This window comes from Emys orbicularis, chromosome 2, assembly GCF_028017835.1.
Source record: "Emys orbicularis isolate rEmyOrb1 chromosome 2, rEmyOrb1.hap1, whole genome shotgun sequence".
Lineage (NCBI taxonomy): Eukaryota > Metazoa > Chordata > Testudines > Emydidae > Emys > Emys orbicularis.
Genome location: NC_088684.1, coordinates 145,936,674 through 145,959,628, shown reverse-complemented (window position 1 = coordinate 145,959,628; position 22,955 = coordinate 145,936,674). Strand labels below are relative to the sequence as shown.

At 58.5% G+C, this 22,955-nt stretch overlaps 1 protein-coding gene across 1 annotated transcript; it reads left to right on the top strand.

The window, feature by feature from the left end:
- Positions 1-1,857: 1,857 nt before the first annotated feature.
- LOC135873731 (prosaposin-like) lies at positions 1,858-14,523 on the top strand. Its single transcript, XM_065398368.1, has 8 exons — positions 1,858-1,908; positions 6,502-6,632; positions 7,513-7,614; positions 8,115-8,295; positions 8,888-9,036; positions 9,600-9,680; positions 10,875-10,951; positions 14,370-14,523. Exons 1-8 carry the CDS (start codon positions 1,872-1,874, stop codon positions 14,521-14,523), a joined length of 912 nt encoding a protein of 303 aa, XP_065254440.1. The 5' UTR covers positions 1,858-1,871.
- Positions 14,524-22,955: the final 8,432 nt, after the last annotated feature.

The following is a 22,955-nucleotide window of genomic DNA, read 5'->3' as shown; positions in this document are numbered from 1 at the left end:
CCCCCTGCCGAGCCCCCGCCCCCTGCAGCACAGCGTCCCCTGCTGAGCCCCTGCCCGCTGCAGCATGGCGCCCCCTGCTAAGCCCCCACCCTGCTCTCTGCAGCCTGGCACCCCCTGCTGAGCCCCCGCCCCCTGCAGCACAGTGCCCCCGTGGGGCCAGCACAGATTGCGAGGGGTGCACCCCCTACTGAGTCGTCACCCCCTTTCAGCAGCAGCCAGGTTTGCTTGGCCTGGGTTTGTGGCTCTGATGAGGGGTGACTCTGGGTATCCCATTGGGCCCCCAGTCCCAGAGCCCCTCCCTCAGCAACCCCCCAGCACCCTCCTGCCCCTCGCAAGCCGCGCTTTGCAGAGCTGTGGGGCCACAAGAAGGGAAGGAGAATTGGTTTCTCAGCTCTGTCTTTGTGGTGGAAAAATACGTGAGCAGCCAGCAGGGCCGGCTCCAGGCATTAGCCTGGCAAGCAGGTGCTTGGGGCGGCCGCTCCGGAGAGGGGCGGCACATCCAGCTATTCGGCGGCAATTCGGCGGACGGTCCCGAATTGTCGCCGCAGATTGCAATCACGATCGCGGCTTTTTTTTTTTTTTTTTTTGGCTGCTTGGGGCGGCCAAAACCCTGGAGCCGGCCCTGCCAGCCAGACGGTGAGCTGAGAGCGCGGGGGTGGGAGCCCCACCCCCAGCACTGGCCTGAGGCCTGCGGGGCAGGGAGGGGTGGGAGTCCCTGTCACGGGTGCCCAGGCTCAGTCTCTGGAATGGCTCTGCTTGAAGTTCAGACAGGCCCCTCTGGCAGTGTGACACCCCTTGGGGCGCCCCCTCGGCTCCAGCACCTCCCGGGACCGACCTCGGAGCGTTCAGCCCCCTGCTCACCCCGTGAGCTCCCAGCAATGAGCCCGCCTGGATGGGACCCCAGGGGAAGCCTGAGGCAAGCCGGTCCCCTGGCCTCTACCTCTCTTTGTTCCCCAACTCCTCTGGCTGGCTCCTTGCAGAGGATGGGCCCCAGCCATCAGTTGCCAGGATACAGAGTGTCAGCCATTGTCTGACCTGCGGGGTCTCTGCAAGGATCACACACTCTTGTCCCACCACTTGTGCAACACACGGGGGAAACTGAGGCACATCCAGTATTCATACAAAACATTAAGAAAATTGCCCATGAAAGAGACAAAGAACGGCTGGGCGGGACTGAGGCTGGGCAGTCTCCTGGGTGGGACTCGGCGGGGGCAGGGTTCTGGGCTCTGGGCCCCCCAAGATGGACTTTGCTGAACGTTCCTGCTTTCGATGCTAACAAGCTCTGTTCTCCTGGAGACTAATAACCCGTCTGTGTCGCACGCTGGCTGGGAGCCACTGTGAGTTTGGAGGGCAGGGCCCTTTGGGGGCCTCAGGCTTCCCCTAGGGTCCCATCCAGGCGGGCTCATTGCTGGGAGCTCACGGGGTGAGCAGGGGGCTGAACGCTCCGAGGTCGGTCCCGGGAGGTGCTGGAGCTGAGGGGGCGCCCCAAGGGGTGTCACACTGCCAGAGGGGCCTGTCTGAACTTCAAGCAGAGCCATTCCAGAGACTGAGCCTGGGCACTCGTAACACACACACACCCCAGCACTGGCCTATGAGATATGGGGTGGGCATGGCTGTGGTGGAAGCCAGAGGGCGCCCCCGAGGCCCAGGCAGGGCTGAAAGGGCCCAGGGAACAAGGATGCTGTCACTCCCCCGCCTGCAGAGCAAGGCAGGAAATGTGGCTGGCGAAACCCCACAGATCAGAGTTAAGGGCGGGGCCGGGGCTGGGGTGAGGGGAAGTGACACTGACGGGGTGGGTGGGGGAGGCCAACCCCAGCCCCGTTATAAGCCAGGGCAGGGAACGTCGCAGGCAGTGTGCTGCCAGCGCTGACATGGCCCCTCTCCTCCTGCTCCTCTGGCTGGGCTCAGGTAAGCGGCCGCCGGCAGGTGTCACCCGCAGGGGCACCTCCCCGGCACAGTCCTTGGGGGAGGTCACACGGGAGAGACCCAGGGCAGAACCAGACCCTCCCCCAAGCCAGCACTGCAGAGCCTGGCAACTGCCTTGGCAGTGCCCCTGCATATGAGCCTCACCCCAGTACAGAGGGGTTTCCAGCACATCCAGGGCCCACCCACCCCAGGGGAGCCTCCCGCCATGTGAAGGCACAGCTGATCCCGGCTGCAGCCAATCCCGGCACAGCGCCCTGGCCAGGTGCCCCTGATCCCGGCTGCAGCCAATCCCAGCACAGCGCCCTGGCCAGGTGACGGGGTTACCATATTTCCCAATGGGAAAACGGGATACTGCCTAGGGCTAGCTGAAGCCTCCCACCCCTCCCTGTGTGGAGCTGGCATCTCTGCTCACCCTCAGACACACACACGTTCCTCCACACCCACTTTTTGACGAACGTCGGCGTTTGTCCTGTTTGCTCTTGTTTGATCAAGTTGGCAAGAGCAAACAGACAAGTGCCCCCTTTTGCCAAAAAAAAAGTCGGGATGGCCGACACAGGGCTTAAAAAAGGGACTGTCCTGGCCAAAACAGGACGTATGGTCACCCTAGGTGCCCCCAATCCCACCTGCAGCCAATCCTGGCACAGCACCCTGGCCGGGGAGCCAGTGTCTCAGGGAGCACTCAAGGTGATCTGTCTATTCCATCCTTGGTTTCTTGACCGATTTTTCCAGAGCTGGCAAATTCATGCCCACCACCGGCTCCAAACTGAGTTGACCCAAGCCCAGTGGGGCTAGGGCTTAGGAGAACTGGGTTCAGTTCTGCTCTATATCCCAGACCCTCTTGGACTAATCACTGAATCACCCTGGGCTTCAAATTCCTCAGTTTCTTGGTCAGGGTCTGGGCAGCGCTTGGCATGACAGGGCCCTGATCTCGGTTGGGGTCTGGGCAGCGCCGGGCATGACGGGCAGGGCCGTCCTTAGCCATAGGCAGAACAGGCAGCCGCCAAGGGCACCACGCTACCTGGGGGCACCGCTCTGCCCGGAGCCCGGACAGACGAGAAGCAGTGGAGCATGTAAGAGCAGGGCTGCTGGGTCCTAGAGAGAGCCGAATGCAGCAGAGTCTGAGGGAGGGGATTGGCTGCTGGGGTCTCTGGGAAGGGTACGGGTACGGGTGGGGGAAAGAACTCACCTGTGAGTGTGACTTTCCCCCAGCATGAGGTGAGGCAGGCTCGGCGGCTCTGGCACCAGTATCCTTTGTTGTCCCCCATAACGTCCATTCTTCTCCCCCCCCCCCCCCCAGATAGCATGTGCGAAAAATCAGGACGGGGGTTGGGGTAGGGTGAGCAGATGTCCCACTTTTATAGGGACAGTCCCAATTTTTGGGTCTTTTTCTTATATAGGCTCCTATTACCCCCCGCCCCCTGTCCTGATTTTTCACACTTGCTGTTTGGTCACCCTAGGTGGGAGTAATTGGTGCCTATATAAGACAAAGCCCCAAATATCGGGACTGGGCCTATAAAATCAGGACATCTGGTCACCCTAGCTGGGGAGCGCGTCTCTCCCCTGGGCTGGCAGCGATCCATCTCATCCGGGGGGAGCTGCACAGGGCAGGATGAGCTGCTGTGGCTCCATGGGTGCCCCGTCCCTGAGATCAGATGCTGGGCTAACTTCACCATAGTCCGTTGGGCTGGCAATGGTGCCCATTGGCGTGTGATCGGACCTGAGGGTTTTCTGCTGCTGTTGCTACTATGCACCCCAAGAGGTGGATTTTGGGGTCCTGCAGTTTTCCACCTATCTCCTCCTCTACTGCAGCTGTTGGACCAGCAGGCTGGGGGGTGAGCCAAGCATGAAAGCGGTACTGTGTTGCCATTTAGATTGTCATTTAACAACTTTGTTTGCCAAAAATGCTTGCTAACAATCCTGAATTCAATTTCAATATTTTTTTTAAATAAAATCAATATCTTAGCCAAAAACAGAAAATTAAGTTGTTGACAATTATTTGTGACAGTTTGGTATGGGGCAGGGAGTGGGCCAGTTTTCATCAGAGAAACAAAAAATGTTGACTGACTTTCCTATAGCCATGTTACTGCTAAATAGAGCCCTCCAACAACTGTAATATGCTCATCTCCTTACTAGTGTATAGAGCAGGGGTCGGCAACCTACGGCATACGTGCCAAAGGTGGCATGTGAGCTGATTTTTGATGGCACGCAGCGGTGGGCTGAGTGGCTCAGCCCACCGCCGCTCTGGGGTTCCGGCTGCTGCCCCATTGCCAGCCGGGGTCCCAGCCGCCGGCCCCACTCAGCGCCTGCTGCTGGCCTGGGGACCCCCAAGGAACCCCAGGCTGTCAGCGGGCTGAGCAGGCCGGCGGCTGAGACCTCGGCTGAGCCACTCAACCCACTGCCGGCCTGGGGTTCCATTCACTCAGCCGGCAGCGGGCTGAGCGGGGCCGGTGGGGGGCTGAGCGGGGCCAGCGGCTGGGACCCCGACTGGCAAGGGGCCAGCAGGCGGAACCCCAGAGCGGCAGCAGGCTGAGTGCTGCCGGCACCCCAGACTGGCAACGGACTGAGCCGCTCAGCCCCCCGCTGGCCCCGCTCAGCCTGCCACCGGCCTGCTCAGCCCACTGCCAGCTGAGTGAATGGAATCCCAGACCGGCAGCGGGCTGAGCAGGGCCAGCGGCTGGACCCCAGACTGGCAGTGGGCTGAGCGGGGCTGGGGGCTGGAACCCCAGACAAGGATCCCAGGCAAGGATCACACTAAATTGATAAGATCTGCATTTTAATTTTATTTTAAATGAAGCTTCTTAAATATTTTAAAAACCTTATTTACTTTAAATACAACAATAGTTTATTTATATAATATAGACATAGAGAGAGACCTTCTACAAACGTTAAAATGTATTACTGGCATGGGAAACCTTAAATTACAGTGAACTTGGCATACCACTTCTGAAAGGTTGCCGACCCCTGGTAGAGAGTGACCATATGTTGTACTAAGATTCTCTTGCTTTTTTTCCCAGTGAGTCAGTATAGCTTTTGCCAGCCCAGAGGTTGGGCAGCCAATGTCTTATGTTTTCACAATGTTTTGTCCAACTTTCATAAAGTAAATACATGGTTAATATGAGTTTAAAAGGCCAGGGACACTTCCTTGTGAAGAATCTGTGCAGCAGATCATGCTAAAGCTGTGAAAATGTCAGTTTCTGATGGAACTTTAGAGGCAGTGATTTAACATGTATTTCTGGCAGTGCCCAAAATGTGCTGCTATTGCTAATGTCTTTCCAAACAAAAATAAGGCACAATAGGATTTCTGTAACATTTCTGTGCTACCTTAATCTAGAAGAGATGATTCTGTGCTGACTTCATTTTGGTCACTTTGTGCTTTACCTAGGAGTAAAACTAGGGTTATATTTTCCCACTGCTTGGAAACCCAGCTTATTAAACTTGATAATGCCATTGATCTATTTACAGTATAAGGTTGATATAGAGTTGTAACTAACATTAAGACTGATGCCCACTATACATTTAAAACTAAAAAGTGGCTTTGTAAAAATGACATGGGTTTCCAACTCTACTGTGTCTCAGTCAGGGCGGAGCGCCTTGTGAGGTGTCTTCACACTAGCTCAAGGTCACAGTGCAAGAACCTAGAGAGCCTCCTGAAGCATGGTGATACTTTTGATTTAAATGGACTTGAACTGAACGAAGAATTGAATACACTGTCACCAATGTTGCCACATGCAAAATCGGTGATGGACATTGTACAGTTTATTCATACCACCAAACTTGTTGACATGTATCCTAATGTGTACATTGCCACTCGTATTCTACTGACAATTCCTGTAACAGTAGCATCAGGAGAACAGAGTTTCTCAAAACTAAAGCTCATTAAAAACTATCTCCGTTCTACAATGAGTCAGGAACGCTTGACTGGTCTTGCTATTCTTGCAATCGAACAAGACATCACTTTGTTTTTGTCATACAATGACATTATTACTGATTTTGCAGCCAAAAAATCCAGAAAGATTGCTTTTAATTAAAACCAAATCCTTGTTTCAATACCTCTTCATATAAATTTCCAATAAAATGTTGACAAATTTAAAAAATTATATTATTTGCATAATTCTGTCAAATCAGAATTTTTTCTATAGCGCTACTTCTTTAGTGCTAGTCCATCAGCATTACAGTGTGCTTAATTAAGTTAAACTGGGTTTAATAACGTGCATGTGGCAAGTTTTCCAATACCGTAAGCTTATGTTTGTGTTGCTAAGAGCAAGTCAGGCATAGGGGCACCAGTTTAATAATCCCGCCTAGGGCACCATAAATCCTAAGGACGGCCCTGATGACGGGGCCCTGATCTCGGTTGGGGTCTGGGCAGCGCCTGGCGTGACGGGGCTCTGATCTCAGGCGGGGTCTGGGCAGCGCCTGGCACTACAGGGCCCTGATCTTGGTCGGGGTTTGGGCAGCACCTGGCACAGTGGGGCCCTGATCTCGGTGCTGCTGTAGCACATAATAAATAAGTCCCACCAGCTACTGTACTCCCAACCCAGGCCGGTTTTGCTCCTTGCTGTGCCCCTCTTTCTGCAGCCCTCTGCGCCCAGGAGCTGGTCCCCAAGCAATGCCTGCTGGGCCCTGAGTTTTGGTGCAGGGATCCGGGCACAGCGGCTCAGTGTGGACGGCAGCAGGACTGCAAGCTCCTCGAGCAGCACATGCCACAGGTGAGCCGGGGGGCTCCCGCCCCTTGTTCTGATCCCATCCCAGCTCCAAAGGGGGCTGGGTGGTGTGGGGGGGCTCTGGGATGGGAGGCTGAGGGGTCTGTGGGGGGCAGGGGGCTCTGGGATGGGAGGCTGAGGGGTCCATGGGTGGACAGGGGACTCAGGGCTGGGAGGCTGAGGGGTCTGTGGGGGGACCGGAGGCTCAGGGCTGGGAGGCTGAGGGGTCTGTGGGGGGCAGGGGGCTCAGGACAAGGAGGCTGAGGGGTCTGTGCGGGGGCCGGGGGCTCAGAGCTAGGAGGCTGAGGGGTCCGTGGGGGCAGGGGGCTCAGGGCTGGGAGGCTGAGGGGTTTGTGGGGGGGCCAGGGGCACAGGGCTGGGGGAGGCTGAGGGGTCCGTGGGGGGGTAGGGGGCTCAGGGCTGGGAGGCTGAGGGATCTGTGGGGGGGCCGGGGGCTCAGAGCTAGGAGGCTGAGGGGTCCGTGGGGGCAGGGGGCTCAGGGCTGGGAGGCTGAGGGGTCCGTGGGGGCAGGGGGCTCAGGGCTGGGGGAGGCTGAGGGGTCCGTGGGGGGGTAGGGGGCTCAGGGCTGGGAGGCTGAGGGGTCTGTGCGGGGGCCGGGGGCTCAGAGCTAGGAGGCTGAGGGGTCCATGGGGACAGAGGGCTCAGGGCTGGGAGGCTGAGGGGTCTGTGGGGGGGCCAGGGGCTCAGGGCTGGGGGAGGCTGAGGGGTCCGTGGGGGGGTAGGGGGCTCAGGGCTGGGAGGCTGAGGGATCTGTGGGAGGGGCCGGGGGCTCAGGGCTGGGAGGCTGAGGGGTCCGTGGGGGGCAGGGGGCTCAGGGTGATGTGGGGCACTCTGGGTGGTGACTCCTGGTTTGTGTCTGGCACAGCAGGGCTGGCACGTCCAGGAGCAGGCTTCTTCCATCAAGTGCACCATCTGCACCAGCATCCTGAAGAAGCTGAAGTCTATGGTCGGTGACGACCCCGACGAGGTGAGGGCCCTGGTGCCGTCGGGGGCAGCCCTGTGTCTGGGGGGGATCGCCCCGGTGGTACACCAGGGCCCCTGGCTCCAGCACCTGTGGGAAGCGGGGGGGCAGCAGGTGGGCTCTGAGTCCAGGCTGTGGGGAGCAGGGGGGGGTCTGCTCCATTGCCGTCTGCCACTGGTGCCAGGGGGCATGGGCAGCACCCAGTGCCCTGGTACAACCAGGAGGGAGAGGAGGGCCTAGATCCCACTGTCCCCCCCTCCACCTGCTGCCCACACGGCCCCCTGGGGTCAGGGTTCCCCCAATCCCAGACACAGCCCCTGTGTCTCTCCCCTGGCGGGGGGGTGGCCTCCCCTGGCCCAGCATCCCATAGAGACAACACATCCTGCAAGGACAGTGCCCGGGGCAGTCACAGCAGTGGTGTCAGGGTGGGACCCGGCGAGCGCCCCCTTCAGGCAGTGGGGGGGACGTCCCGCACTGTGTCCTAACCCCGGACTGGTGTCGTGCAGGACTCCATTGTCGAGGCCGAGGACAAGCTCTGCAGAGTTGTGGGCAGGAGTCTGCGGCGCCTCTGCCGCTACGTGATCAAGAAGTTCAAACCCAAGATCACGGCGGCACTGCAGGACGGGCAGGACCCCAAGGAGATCTGTATCATCCTGCAGATGTGCCGGGAGTCCCCACCCACCCAAGGTTTTCCCACTTGTTCCCTCTGCCACGGAGCCAGGGGGCATCAGCCAGCTGCTGCCAGCCCGGGGCGTTGCTGTCCCTGCTGGGCACAATGCCAGGGAAATCTGAGCCAGTCGCCCTGGCCAATGGGGGTACGGCCTGGTCCCTGGGACATGGGCTCACACACCCTGTGCAGGACAGAGGGGACACCCCCCACCCAGCTGAGGGAGACCTAGGGTGTCTGTGGCAGGGGGGAATGAGTGGGGATCAAACCGGGGTCCTTCCCAGGGGGGCAGGGGGAGCAGGTACCAGAATCAGTGCCACTGGGAGCTTGCGAGCTGGCTGCACCCCATACTGCAGAGCAGCCCTGGGGTGGCTCTAAGTGACAGCCGTTGCCCGAAGGCCGTGCCCTGGCCTCGGATGCCCACTCAGCCCCTGGCCAGGCCCCACATGTCAGGAGGGGAGCAGCGTAGAGCTGACTATGCTGGTCCTGCTCCCACCTGCTGCCGGAGGGGCCCCCTCTCCCCATGGGTTTAGGAGAGGAGCGCAGGGCCTCGGGGGGCAGGCACAATGCCCCAGAGGGGAGAGGGTGAGATCCTTGTTTTCCATGTGCCAGGTGGCCTGGTGCCCCCCAGCGATGCCTGTGACCTCTGCCTGACCTTCACCAGCCTGGCCCAGCCTGACCTCCAGCACATGAGGCCTGGCTGGGACCTTGGAGACGTCCTCAACGGCACATGCAAGCGGTACTTCGGGAGTTCCCCCAGGGTCAGTAGAATGGCTCAGATCTGCTTGGGGTCCCCCAGCCCAGCCCCCCATTGGCTCTAGGAGAAGGGAGAGTCCCCAGCCATCTCCATGGGGCGTGGGACAGTGCCCCAGAGGACTCATCCGCACCAAGCAGGGCCGTGGGGGCAGGGGCTGAAGTATGTGTTAGAAAAGCACCAGCCTGGCTCAGCTGTGGGGTCTAGTGGTTAGAGCTGGGGAGGATTTAGATGCCAGGACTCCTGGGTTCTTTTCCCAGCCATGGGAGGGCAGTGGAACCTAGGGGTCAGAACTGGGGGCCTGGGAGCCAGGACTCCTGGAGGGCAGTGGGGGTTAGTGGGTTAGAAGAACAGGTGGGGGCTGGGAGCCAGGACTCCTGGGTTCTAGCCCCAGCTCTGGGAGGGGAGTGGGGTCTAGTGGTTAGAGCAGGGGGGGCTGGGAGGGAGCCAGGACTCCTGGGTTCTTTCCCCCGGGCAGAGCTGGGGGTCAGTGAGGTCACTCTCTAGCACGGGGCAGTCGACACCTCGGTGCCACGGGGGCCATGACCCAGGCTCTACGTCTTCCCGCAGTGCAACGACTTTGTTTTGACCTACCAAGCCAGGCTGCTGCAGGTTCTGAGGGTGCCCCAGGACCCACTCACCACCTGTCTGGTAAGAGATTGGAGGGGGCGATGGGCCAGCGAGAAGAGCCGGGGGGCTAGTTACAAACCACCCCCAGGGAATCAGCATTCGCTGGCGGGCAAAGATCTCAGGCTGCAGAGATGGGGCAGGTGGCGTTAGCCACCACCCCTCCCACTCTCCCCGCACCTGGCTGTGGCCTGACGGTGGCAGATTGCCAGCGAGCCCCTCAGAGGGCGTGGGTCCCTGCTCACCCCCTCGGAAAGGGGCCCTTTGTGCTCTGCCCCAGACACGGGGGGCTGGGAGGGTGGCACAGCACAAAGGGCCCCTTATTTGCCCAGGGACCGGAACTGCCGGAGCTAAGGGAGCAGTTCTGGGACCCTGCTCGCAGCAGCTGACAAACCTCGGCCGTGGCCCAGTCGCCGGGGGAAGCTGAGTGCCCGGGGTCCCTGCAGCTCCTTGCACAGGCTGTGGGGCCATAGGGGGTCACTGTGGGGCCACCCCAGGGAGGGGTCAGGATCAGGCCCATGGCATAGAGGGCATTGCTATGGCAAACTGACCCAGCTCCTGGGGGGGCGGGAAGGGAGCTGTCACCCTGTCCTCCCCGCTGGGGTCCCCAGGCCTCCCCTAGCCATCCTCCCCTCTGGAATGCCTTCCCCCGCCCCCACCTCCATCCACAGTACTAGGGTCCCTGCCTCCCCCAGCCATCCTCCCCTCTGGAATGCCTGCCCCCCCTCCCACCCACACAATGGGATCCTTGCCCCCCCCCCCACTCCATCCACAGTACTAGTGTCCCTGCCTCCCCCAGGCACTGGGATCCCTGCCCCTCTGCAGGGATCCCCCCAGGGCCGGCACTTCCAATTTAGGCGACCTAGGCGGTCGCCTAGGGCACCAGGATTTGGGGGGGCAGCATTTTGCCGCCCTCGGCGGCAATTCAGCGGCAGGGGGTCCTTCCGCGCTCCGGGTCTTCGGCGGCAATTCTGCGGCGGGTTCTTCACTCGCTCCAGGACCCGCCGCCGAAGTGCCCCGAAGACCGGGAGCGCGGAAGGACCCCCCCGCCGCAGAATTGCCGCCGACGACCGGGAGCACGGAAGGACCCCCGCCTAGGGCACCAAAAACCCTGGCGCCGCTCCTGGATCCCCCCTCCCGCTGCAGGGGGCCCTGGGCACCTCCCCCACAACCCCATGCTGGCAATGCCCTTGGAGACGCCGTGTCCCTTCTCCCCAGGACGCAGAGGCGTGCCAGCTGCCGGACGAGTCCGCCCAAGGAGAGACCAGCTCTGGCACCGACACCTGGGCATGGCCGTGAGGTGAGCACCACAGGCGGGGTGGGGAGGGCTTTGCTCGTGATGGTGTCCATGGGGGAGGGCAGCGCTGTGCCAGGCCAGACACATGCCATGCCTCTGGCCATCAGATTCCTCTAAGCCCAGCCCAGCCCCATGACCCCCCATTGCACCCTGCACCCTCCCCGGGGGGCACCTCTGCTGGCACCGCACTGACCCCTCTCCTCCTCTCCAGGCCCGGGCCCGTGCACCGTCCACAGCGGGCAGCTCCCCCAGCCGGCTCAGGGCATGCCTCCCAGAGGGAACCGTCAGCCCCCACTGCTCCCCTCAGCTCCGACAGCGCCCCCTGGTGTGTGATGGCTGGGATGGCAGCATTATTGCCTCTGACTTCCGCTTCTCCTCCCCACTTTGAGCAATAAAGGATCAATATCGACCTGATGTCTCTGTGATCTCAACCCATGATGCCAGGGTCCTCGACCGCTGACCCTCCCAACCGCCTTCTGCCACCTCTCCCATCACTAGGTACAGCCACCTCTGGGGTGGGGTGTTGTAGCTGTTTATAATAGGGTGTTATGTGCCATCCCCACAGCCGCAGGGGGTGGGGGATTTGGCTTCCATTTCCACCTCCTTGCTGCAGAGCAGACATCAGCTGGTCCTCCCAGACCAGACGTACCTGCCAGCTCCCAGTCCCTGCTCTCATACTGCCCAGCTCTGGGGCCTCGCTCCCAGGGATATCACTCAGCTCGGCTCAGCCAGATACAGCCTGGATCCTCCATGCCGCTTGTCACGGAGTGTGGGGGAGTCAGGGCCCTGCCCCCCTCTTCCTCAGATTCACCATGACTCTCAGCCAGCCCGTAAAACAGAAGGTTTATTAGGTGACAGGAACACAGTCCCAAGCAGAGCGTGTAGGTACAACTAGGACCCCTCAATCAAGTCCTTCTGGGGGGTTTAGGGAGCTTAGACCCCAGCTTGGGGTTCCCTGCGTTGCACCACCCAGCCCAAAACTGAAACTAAAAACTCCTCCAGCAGCTCTCTCCCTGCTCCCCTCTGCTCCTCCTCTCCTTTGTTCAGTCTCCCGGCCAGAAGGTGTCACTTCTCCCAACCCCCCTCCTGGCTCAGGTTACAGCTCAAGGATCTTCCTTCAAGGGAAGTCCCCCATCCCCAATGTAACTCCCCTGCAACATTCCCAGGTCAAATCCACCGCGCTCTTTGCCAGGGCCTGATCCTGCAGGGGTGCCCCAGGGCAGAGAAATACCCCCTCCCTGGCAGTGGCATCTCATTAGCAGCAATGGGTGGGGGGAGGCAGACCTGGGAGGCCAGGGCTGCGTGCTGAGGCTCTGCTGTTTGTCGCTCAGTCCCCATCTCGGGTTTCCCCTCCCTGATCCAGGCCCCCTTCAAGCCAGATCCTCTTCCCACAGCTCCAGGCAGGGCAAACAGGGTGAGGTGAAGGGGGAAGGGTGGGAGGGAGCTCTGTGCAGGCGCCCCATAGGTCCAGCAGGAGAAGGGACCAGCCAGTGGGGAGCACAGCCTGCTGTCTCCAGGCCCCCCGGCCAGTGGCCCCCCCAACCTGCATGGGGACCCCAGTGAGGCGCTCCATCATGAGGGCCCCCGGCAAAGCCCAGCACCGTCGTCACTGGGTCAGGCCAAGAAAGGAGCAGGGCAGGGTGGCCGGAGCAAAGACCACATGCCAAGAATGGACAAGGCAACTGGCTGGGCAGGAAACAGCCCCAGCACTGAGACACCCAGTGAGTGGGCAAGCAGTGCCTGCCCCGTCCCCGCCCAGTCAGAACAGGGGCCAGCAATGACAGAGCGAGAACAGAGAGAGCGCCCCAGTTAGCAGGAAAAACAACAAGGGGTCCTTGTGGCACCTTAGAGACTAACACATTTATTTGGGCATAAGCTTTTGTGGGCTATACCCCACGAGGACTATAACAAGGACTCCTTGTTGTTTTTGCTGATACAGACTAACACGGCTACCCCTCTGAAACCCGTTTTTTTGGTTTTACAAAGTTTATTATCTCATCTGCCCAGCTCTTGGTGGATGCACTTTAGATTATTCCAATCTTGTCGGCTACATCCAATGCATCATAGTCTGGAGCAAGACGGACATAAACCTTCTTCTCAGTCCACCACAGGCTGTTGGACCTGGTCTGGGATGTCCCTCTCTCAGCACACCAGGGGATCCAGCGCACCCAGCAGAAGCTGCTGCTGACCTTCTATGGACTCCGAGTCTCGTGCAGCCCTGCAGGTCCTGTGACTCCTGCCAGAGGGCGGGGATAAGGGTAAAGCCACCCTGAGACCCCATCACAGGAACCTTTTCCGAAGGAGGCTGTGGACATAGCAGGGTCCCTCAGCAAGGTGACCTGGCCAGGGGAGACATACATTCTGGTGGGGGCAGAGTTTGCTGCCCGGAGGTGGGGGCTCTGGTGTCCATCAAGGCAGGGCAGGGTTCCTCAGTGAGGTCCTTGCAGAGCAGGGGTCCAATTTCATGTCAGCCCCAATCTGGGGCTTGTGGGAGAAGTGTGGGGTCTGGCACCCCTGGCCTTGGTGTATCCCCCTCAGTCCAACAGGCTGGTGGGGCGATTTAATGGGACCCTGAAGATGGTGCTGAGGATTTTTATGGACCAGCACCTGCAGGACAGGGACAAGTATTTACCCCACCTGCTGTTTGCATACCGCGATAGGCCCTAGGAATCCATGCGGTTCTCCCCTTTCGAACAGCTGTATGGGCAGAGTGTGAGGGACCTGGGACTTGGTGAGGGATAAATGGGAGGGGAGGGCCTCTCCACTGGGGAATTGGTGGTGCAGTATATGCTGTGCTTTCTGGGAAGAGCTCATGGGTCAGGCTGGGGGAACCTAGCCAGGGCCCCAGGGAAACAGAAGGTCTGGTATGACTGCACGGGGCGTGCCCGCTCCTGTGGCACCGGGAACCGGGGAGGGTTCTCGCCCCCGTGCGGAGGAATAAGCTCCAGGGCACCTGGGATGGGCCCTTCAAGGTCATCAAGCGGCTGAATGAGGTGAACTACGTGGTGGAGCTGTCTAGCCATGTCCACAGCCATACTTGGACAGGGAGAGGCTGGTGCTGGCTGTGTGTGGGCAGTGGGAGGAGCAGGAGGAGGGTCCCCTGGTGGGTCTCTTCCCTGAGACAGGGGCCAACCTCCCGCTGAAATCAATCCCCCTCTCTGACCAGCTAACCCCTGCACAGCAGGCAGAGATCAGAGAGGTGCTGCATTCCTACCAGCAGCTGTTATCCCACCGGCCTGGGCTCACTAACCTGGCTGTCCACCGGGTGGGGACAGGAACCAACCCTCCCATCAGGTGTTCCCTGTTCAGAGTCACAGAGCCCAGGCCCGAGAGAGAGAGGTCAGAGACATGCTGGCTTTAGGGGTGATCCAGCCATCTGCCAGCCCCGGGGCCTCACCTGTGGGGCTGGTCCCCAGGAAAGACGGGTCGATCTGGTTCTGTGTGGACTATCGGAAGCTCAATGCCATCACCGTGTCTGGTGCCTGCCCCATGCCTAGGCCTGACGAGCTCCTAGACAAGTTGTGGGGGGCTCGTTACCTCACCACCATGGACCTTACCCAAGGCTACTAGCGAGAGGCCAGCGTGAAATTTGCCCTTTGGGGTTCTGTGAGTTCCTGGCCCTGCCTTTCGCCCTCAAGGGGGCACCTGCCACCTTCCACCGCCTGGTGGGTCAGTTACTGAGGGGGATGGAGAACTTTGTCCTGGAGTACATTGATGCTAGCTGTATCCTTAGCCAGCCCTGGGAGGACCATGTGTCCCAGGTGAGGAGGGGGCTGGGCTGCCTTAGGAGGCAGGACTGAATGCAAAATGGGGATGGCCGAGGTGTTGTACCTGGGCCACAAGGTGGGGAGCAGTCGTGTTCGGCCAGAGCCGGCCAAGGTGGAGGCGATCAGAGATTGGCCCGCTCCCCAAACCAAGATACAGCCCCAGGCCTTTAGCAGGATGGCGGGGCACTGCTAGAGGCTTGCACCCCACTTTAGCTTCCTAGCAGCTCCCGTCACTGAACTACAAGAAGCGTGAGCCAGATGGGGTGGTCTGGAGCGAGCAGTGCCAGAGGGCAATCTGGCTCTAAGCCAGGCCCCGTGCTGGTAAACCTGTAGTGTTCACAGATGTGCTGGCTGAGCGTGACTGCAAGGTGAGGGTGCAGTGCTCCCTTTGGGGTGCCAGACTCCCTCAGTTGTCCGATGCGGGCGGACTCGCTGCAGGGAGCTCGTGGTGTGACCCAGGGGTGCTGAAGGCTCCAAGGCTCCAAGGCTCAGTCCCAGGAGGCGGGGAAGCCAAGTGACCAGCCCTAGGGGAAGAGTGTGACCCTGAGGAGGGCTGACACACTGAAGGCTCCTCCCAGGGACTGTTCCAGAGCTGTCCCTCACACTGGGCCTGTGGCTCCGGGACGGGACCCCTCAGCCCAGGGACCCTGCAACCAGCAGCTAAGGTCTGCACAGTCCCCACTTGGTAGCTGTTTCCCTGGGCTCTCAGGCTTGTCTGGGTACAGCCTGCCCTCGGGGCCAGCTCCCTGCTCTCCCTAGCCACAGAGAGAGGCACTGCCGACCTCCTCCCTGCAGCTCCCTTCTGCCCTCAGCTACCTGGCGTTCTACCAGCCCCACCGTTCCTGCCCAGGGAGCTTCACCCTTCAATTAGCCCTTCTTGCTGCCTGCACCCCCTCCGGGGGCCCCCGGCCACCTTAACCCCTTCAGGGCGGGTTGGGGATGAACACCTCGTCGATCCCCCACCATCGCAGGGGCCCCTTGTCTCTCCTGCTCTCCACCTGTGGCCCACCCCACTTTGGTCTCCTGAGACTGAAACGCTTTGGGCTGGAACAGGTGGCTGGGCTCAGCACTGGGGCCAGGGCAGCGGCTCTGGTGTGTGCTGTCCGGGGGCTTGGACCGGCTGAGCCATGGGCCCTGCCAGCCATAAACCCTACGCACCTGCAAATCCCCGAGTATTCCCCCAGCCGCTGGGGCAGGTTCAGCCAGGCTGGCCCCTGCTCCCTGGGGTGGGGGTGGGGAGCTGCCCCCAGGGAGGGCAGGTGGCATTTCCAACAAGGGGGTGACTTTTGGGGGGTCCCAGGAGCCCTGTCCTGTGGGGCTGCTGTGGCAGGGGCCCCAGCCAGTGCAGCCCGTACTGTAGGCTCCAGCGACGCCGTGGGGGCCCCTATGGGATGGAAGCGTCTGTCTCATAGACTCATAGACTCATAGACTTTAAGGTCAGAAGGGACCATTATGATCATCTAGTCTGACCTCCCGCATGATGCAGGCCACAAAATCTGACCCACCCACTCCTCGAATAATTCTCTCCCATGACTCAGCTGTTGAAGTCCCCAAATCATGATTTAAAGACTTTAAGTCGCAGAGAATCCTCCAGCAAGCGACCCCTGCCCCATGCTGCGGAGGAAGGCGAAAAACCTCCAGGGCCTCTGCCAATCTACCCTGGAGGAAAATTCCTTCCCGACCCCAAATATGGCGATCAGCAGAACCCCGAGCATGCGGGCAAGCTTCTCCAACCAGACCCACATTGACCATTGATACTAATTACCAGCGATGGCACGTTATTGACTTATTGACTAAAATCACATTATCCCATCAAACCATCCCCTCCATAAACTTATCAAGCTTAATCTTAAAGCCAGAGAGGTCTTTCGCCCCCACCGTTTCCCTCGGAAGGCTATTCAAGAAATTCACCCCTCTGACGGTTAGAAACCGTCGTCTAATTTCAAGCCTAAACTTCCCGACGGCCAGTTTATATCCATTTGTTCTCGTGTCCACATTAGTACTAAGCTGAAATAATTCCTCTCCCTCCCTGGTATTTATCCCTCTGATATATTTAAAGAGAGCAATCATATCCCCCCTCAGCCTCCTTTTGGTTAGGGTAAACAAGCCGAGCTCCTCGAGTCTCCTTTCATACGACAGGTTTTCCATTCCTCGGATCATCCTAGTAGCCCTTCTCTGTACCCGTTCCAGTTTGAGTTCATCCTTCTTAAACATGGGAGACCAGAACTGCACACAGTACTCCAAATGAGGTCTCACCAGCGCCTTGTATAACGGAAGCAGCACCTCCTTATCCCTACTAGAAATACCTCGCCTAATGCATCCCAAGACCGCATTAGCTTTTTTCACGGCCACGTCGCATTGCCGACTCATAGTCATCCTGCGATCAACCAGGACTCCGAGGTCCTTCTCCTCCTCCGTTACTTCCAACCGATGCGTCCCTAGCTTATAACTAAAATTCTTGTTAGTCATCCCTAAATGCATCACCTTACACTTCTCACTATTAAATTTCATCCTATTACTATTACTCCAGTTTACCAGGTCATCCAAGTCTCCCTGCAGGATATCCCGATCCTTCTCCGAATTGGCAATACCTCCCAACTTTGTGTCATCCGCAAACTTTATCAGCCCACTTCTACATTCGGTTCCGAGGTCAGTAATAAATAGATTAAATAAAATCGGACCCAAAACCGAACCTTGAGGAACTCCACTGGTCACCTCCCTCCAACCTGACAGTTCACCTTTCAGTACGACCCGCTGCAGTCTCCCCTTTAACCAGTTCTTTATCCACCCCTGGATTTTCATATCGATCCCCATCTTTTCCAATTTAACCAATAATTCCTCATGCGGTACCGTATCAAACGCTTTACTGAAATCGAGGTATATTAGATCCACCGCATTTCCTTTATCTAAAAAATCTGTTACTTTCTCAAAGAAGGAGATCAGGTTGGTTTGGCACGATCTGCCTTTCGTAAAACCATGTTGTAATTTGTCCCAATTGCCATTGACCTCAAGGTCCTTAACCACTTTCTCCTTCAAAATTTTTTCCAAGACCTTGCCTATTACAGATGTTAAACTAACAGGCCTGTAGTTACCTGGGTCACTTTTTTTCCCCTTCTTGAAAATAGGAACCACATTAGCTATTCTCCAGTCCAACGGTACCACCCCCGAGTTTACAGATTCATTAAAAATTATCGCTAACGGGCTTGCAATTTCTCGCGCCAGTTCCTTTAATATTCTCGGATGAAGATCATCCGGTCCGCCCGATTTAGTCCCGTTAAGCTGTTCGAGTTTGGCTTCTACCTCGGGTACTGTAATGTCAACCCCCCCTCCTTTATTCCCCTCTGTCACGCTGTCTCTATTCCTAAACCCTTCATTAGCCTCATTAAAGACCGATGCAAAATATTCGTTTAAACATTGTGCCATGCCTAGATTATCCTTAATCTCCACTCCTTCTACAGTCTTCAGCGGTCCCACTTCTTCTTTCTTTGTTTTCTTCCTATTTATATGGCTATAAAACCTCTTACTATTGGTTTTAATTCCCCTCGCAAGGTCCAACTCTACACGGCTTTTGGCCTTTCTCACTCCATCTCTACATGCTCTGACCTCAATAAGGTAGGTTTCTTTGCCGATCCCTCCCCTCTTCCACTCTTTGTACGCTTTCTGCTTTTTCTTAATCACCCCTCTGAGACGCTCGTTCATCCAGCTCGGTCTAAATCTCCTGCCTACGATCCGTTTTCCCTTTCTCGGGATACAGGCCTCCGACAGCTCCTGCAACTTCAACTTGAAATAATCCCAGGCGCCTTCCGCCTTTAGATCCATAAATATGTTAGTCCAATCTACTTCCCTAACTAGTAGCCTTAATTTATTAAAGTTAGCCCTTTTGAAATCGTAAACCTTAGTCTCCGATTTAATTTTGTTAATCCTTCCATTTAGTTTAAACCGAATTAGCTCATGATCACTCGAGCCAAGGTTGTCCCCTACAACCATTTCCTCAACGAGGTACTCACTACTCACCAAAACCAAATCTAAAATGGCATCCCCCCTCGTCGGTTCAGCAACTACTTGATGAAGGAATTCATCAGCTAGCACGTCTAGGAAAATCTGAGCCCTATTATTGTTACTAGCATTTGTTCCCCAATCTATATCCGGGAAGTTAAAGTCTCCCATGATTACACAGTTCCTATTAGTATTTACTTCCCTAAAAACATTAAAGAGTTCCCTGTCCATATCCAGGCTAGATCCCGGATCCTCCACAGCCTCCCTGAGTGGACTGGGCTTTGCTGCCATCCCTGAGACCATAGGCTGTGTGCGGGGGGGTGGCTCCTTCGTCTTGATTTCCCCACCCAGCCCAATGCTGCAGCCAGGCCATAGGGAGCAGCTCCTGCTCCCCAGTGGGCATCTGGCCAGCCCTTTGCCCCGGTGGCACTGCTCCAAAGGAAGACTGCAGCCTCTGTCCCAAAGTCCTTACCTCTCCCACACAGTTCCACCCAGCTTCCACTTGCCCTCTTTGGCCTGGGGTGCCCCCATAACACCGTCCCCCCCAGGAGCTGAACTCCCCCCCCCCCCCGCCCGGGGCTCCCTACTCAGCCTTCAGCTGTAACACCCAGGCCAGTAGCAGGCTCATTAGCCTCTTTGCATGGTGCAGCAAGCAGAGGGGGATGGCAAGCTGCCTGGGTGAGCCAGGGTGACACGCCTGGCCTACAGCAGAAAAGCTCTTACCCCCACGCTGGATCATCCCAGGGCAGGGGCCAGGCCGGGCACCAGCACCCCAAAGGGCATGTGCACCAGGGGAGGCCAAGTCTGCAGTCCAAGCCCTCTGCCTTCCCAGGGCTGTCGGGTCAGCCCCCCGGCTGGTGGAAATGCCCGTCGCCAGACAGAGCACAGAGACCCCAGGACACCGGCTCCCCACAGTCATGGGCAGGGCTAGTGAAGCCCAAGGAAGGAGGTTCCCTTGGATTTGCCCATGAGCTCCCAGCCCCACAATGCTCTGCAAGCGGCACAGGCAGTGAGGTGGGAACCCGGAGCTGGTGGCACACACAAGTGGTTGGGCTTATCTCTCCTCACAAGGCTCTGTGGCCAGCCATTGGCATCTTCTGCGGGAAGCAGAGCTCTGCCCAGAGGAAATGCGGTGCAGAGGGGGCCGGGTTCCCAGAAACGAAGCACAGAAGTGAGAAACTGTGCTGGACTGGCCAACGCAGCCCTACTGGTGATCCCCTGTGATACCCTGGCACCCCAATATTCACCACTTTGAATATGTTTTGTACAAAGTATGCCTTGTGAGTAGGGCCCTACCAAATTCACAGCCATGAAAAACACATCACGGACCATGAAATCTGGCCTCCCCCTGTGAAATCCATCCTTCCGTGTGCTTTTACCCTGTATGGTACAGATTTCACAGGGGAGACCAGCATTTCTCAAACTGGGGCTCCTGACCCAAAAGGGAGTTGCAGGGGGGTCATGACGTTATTCTAGGGGGGTCGTGATATTGCCACCCTTACTTCTGCGCTGCCTTCAGAGCTGGGCAGCTGGAGAGCGGCGGCTGTTAGCCAGGCGCCCAGCTCTGAAGGCAGCTCCCTGCCAGCAGCAGTGCAAAAATAAGGGTGGTGATACCGTACCATGCCACCCTTACTTCTCTACTGCTGCTGGCGGCAGCGCTGCCTTCAGAGCTGGGTTCCCGGCCAGCAGCCACCGCTCTCCAGGCAGCGCCCTGCAAGCAGCAGTGCAGAAGTACGGGTAGCAGTACCACAACCCCCCCGGACAATAACCTTGCAAACCCCACCCCCCCCAACTCCTTTTTGGGTCAGGACTCCACAATTACAACGCTGTGACATTTCAGGTTTAAATAGCTGAAATCATGAAATTTATTATTTTTAAAATCCTATGACTGTGAATTTGGTAGGGCCCTTAGCCTGGGACCATCACTTCCCCCCTGTTCAGTCTTTATCCGTCAGGTGTTTCCAGGTGTGTTGTTGTCGGGAGAGTGAGGTCCCGCCATGTTGTCATTTCCCCCCTTTTAGATCTCCCCCCCCCCCCCCCGCCCACTTGCTGGAAAGCTCTTTTGCTGTGACCTGGGTCAGACAGTTCCCATTGTGCAGTGCTATCTCCGAGAGGTTTCTAGTGTACTCCTGCCTGATCATGCTGGGGGCTCTGCCTGTCTCCAGCACTCCGGACCCTGAGCTACCACCACCACCTGGGATCCCCGATCGACTCAAGCTTCACGGAGTGGTGAGAACCCAGCTCTCTCGATCTCTCTCTAGGTGTAGCCTTCTGACCCTGACTTGTGTGATCAGTGATAGTTTTCTAAACCTGACTTTTATAATCAAGATTAAGTTAGATTTACTATTATCACTGTTTTGTTTGTTTGACTCCCCTCTGGTTATTACCTGGCAATAAATAACTTTCATGATTAAGCTGGTTGCTTCTCTCTCTTTATCTCTCTCTCTCTCTCTCCCTCGTGGGTGTTTTTTGGTTTCCTCATTCGCTCTGCAGCAACGCTCCTCGTACCTCAGCTTAAAGATCCCAGCAGCACCCAAAAACCCTGTGGGGTTTGCTCATCCAGTGGGTTACCCACCAGAACAATTGTAATGTGAAAGTGGGGCTAGGGACGTGCTGAACCTGGGACATAGGCGGGTGGCAGCAGTTCTCTGTTAATGTGTGTGTGTTCGTCTGATTCTGGGGCTGGAAGAGCCCAGCCCTGGGGAACCGAGGTCCTGCAGGGTAGCTCCACTGGGGGGAACTTGCAGCAGGAGGAGTAGCGAACACAAGTGACACTAGCAGCACATTGATAGAATTTCAGAACCCCCCCCCCCAGAAGAGTAACCCTAATCAATGAGCGTACCCCAAAGTAATGGGCAAAGCTGGTAACAGCACAGAGCCAGGGGCTGGGTGGGCAGCTCCGGGCTAAGGCTGTCGCTGCTCAGGGTGGCTGTTACACTCAATGGAGGGTGTTATTGGCTGGTTCCGGGGGGACATCCGACCACCCCAGAGGCACTAGGAGGGGTCGGCACCCCCCGGCCAGGTGCCGACCCTGTACCCTGCTGCTGGCCACCTCACAGGGGTGACACTGGGGCCCGGTCCAGCTGGTCTGGGTTATGAGCCATCTCCTGGTCCCTTGCTGGCTGCTCCCCAAAGCTCCCCAGCCCCAAGGCGTTGGCCTGTGGCCGGAGGGCGGCCTGCCAAGACGAGGCCTTTGGGGTGGGCGTTCTCCAGCCTCAGAGCTGTGCCGCACAGAGCCCAGTGCCCTGTGGCAGGCAGGTGATGGGAGCAGGCCCCGGCAGCCCTGGGGCAGGTGGTCACTGGTCGAGAGCAGGCAGATGCTGCGATGGACCCTGGGGAGGAGACCCTGGGCACTGGGGGAAGGGCCTGGAGATCCAGCGGCCCACCCAGCACTAACCTCCATCCAAGGGCAGCTCTGTGTCCCACCCGTGCCAGGCAGCCCCCAACACCTGGGCAGGAGGGGTCCTGTCTGGACGGGGCAGGGGGTGGCGAGTACCCGGGGACCCTTTTAGATTCCTCATGCAGGCCACAGGGCGGCCCTTTGTCCATGCACCCAGAGCCCCCATGAGTCTTGGGGGGCAATGGATAGGTCCTGCACTGGCGCCCCAGCCATGCCCCCGATCCACCCTCTCTGGGCCCCGGGGGGCAGAGATCAGCCGCAGTGCAGGGTGCCCCGGCCACCCCCCAGTCCCTGCCGAGTGCTGGCGGCTGGGAGCAGGGCAGATGTAGAGCCCTGCACAGTGACGGGCGGGGGAGGGGGGACAGCATGGGGCGGGGAATCCTCTGGGAACCTCCCTCCCCGCCATGATCCAGGGCTCTTAACACCCCTGCAGCAGGACCCTCGAGGCCGATACACCCCCCGGCCCCAGAGATCCTGCCCCATGTACCCGTCCCCCCGGCCAGCACCAGGACAGGGGGCAGGTCGAAGGGAAGCCACGGGAGGCCGTGAGGGGCAGAGACCCCACCCAGCAGAGGAGCCCTGAGCTGCTGCAGCCTGAGCCGCTTGTGGACACTGAGGTTTCCTGGGGGGCAGGAAGTGTTTGGCACTTACGTCAGTTGCTATACCTGGCCCTGCTGGAAAAACCAAACCTGCCCCACCCCCTGCATCGCGGCAGGGGGCTCCCCACAGCACCTCGTATTGGCTCCTGGGGCCCAGGAACGGGGCGTGGCCGCCCCCCCTCGGGGGATATAGGGCCAGGGAGCGAAGGGACGACGCGACGCGACTACCTGGGGGGCAAG

Bases quoted from the DNA above. Each gene is read 5' to 3' on its own strand.
- LOC135873731 (XM_065398368.1), top strand. From the start codon at position 1,872: ATGGCCCCTCTCCTCCTGCTCCTCTGGCTGGGCTCAG. The intron at 1,909-6,501 runs GTAAGCGGCCGC...CTCTTTCTGCAG, and splicing joins GCTCCTCTGGCTGGGCTCAG to CCCTCTGCGCCCAGGAGCTG. The intron at 6,633-7,512 runs GTGAGCCGGGGG...TGTCTGGCACAG, and splicing joins TCGAGCAGCACATGCCACAG to CAGGGCTGGCACGTCCAGGA.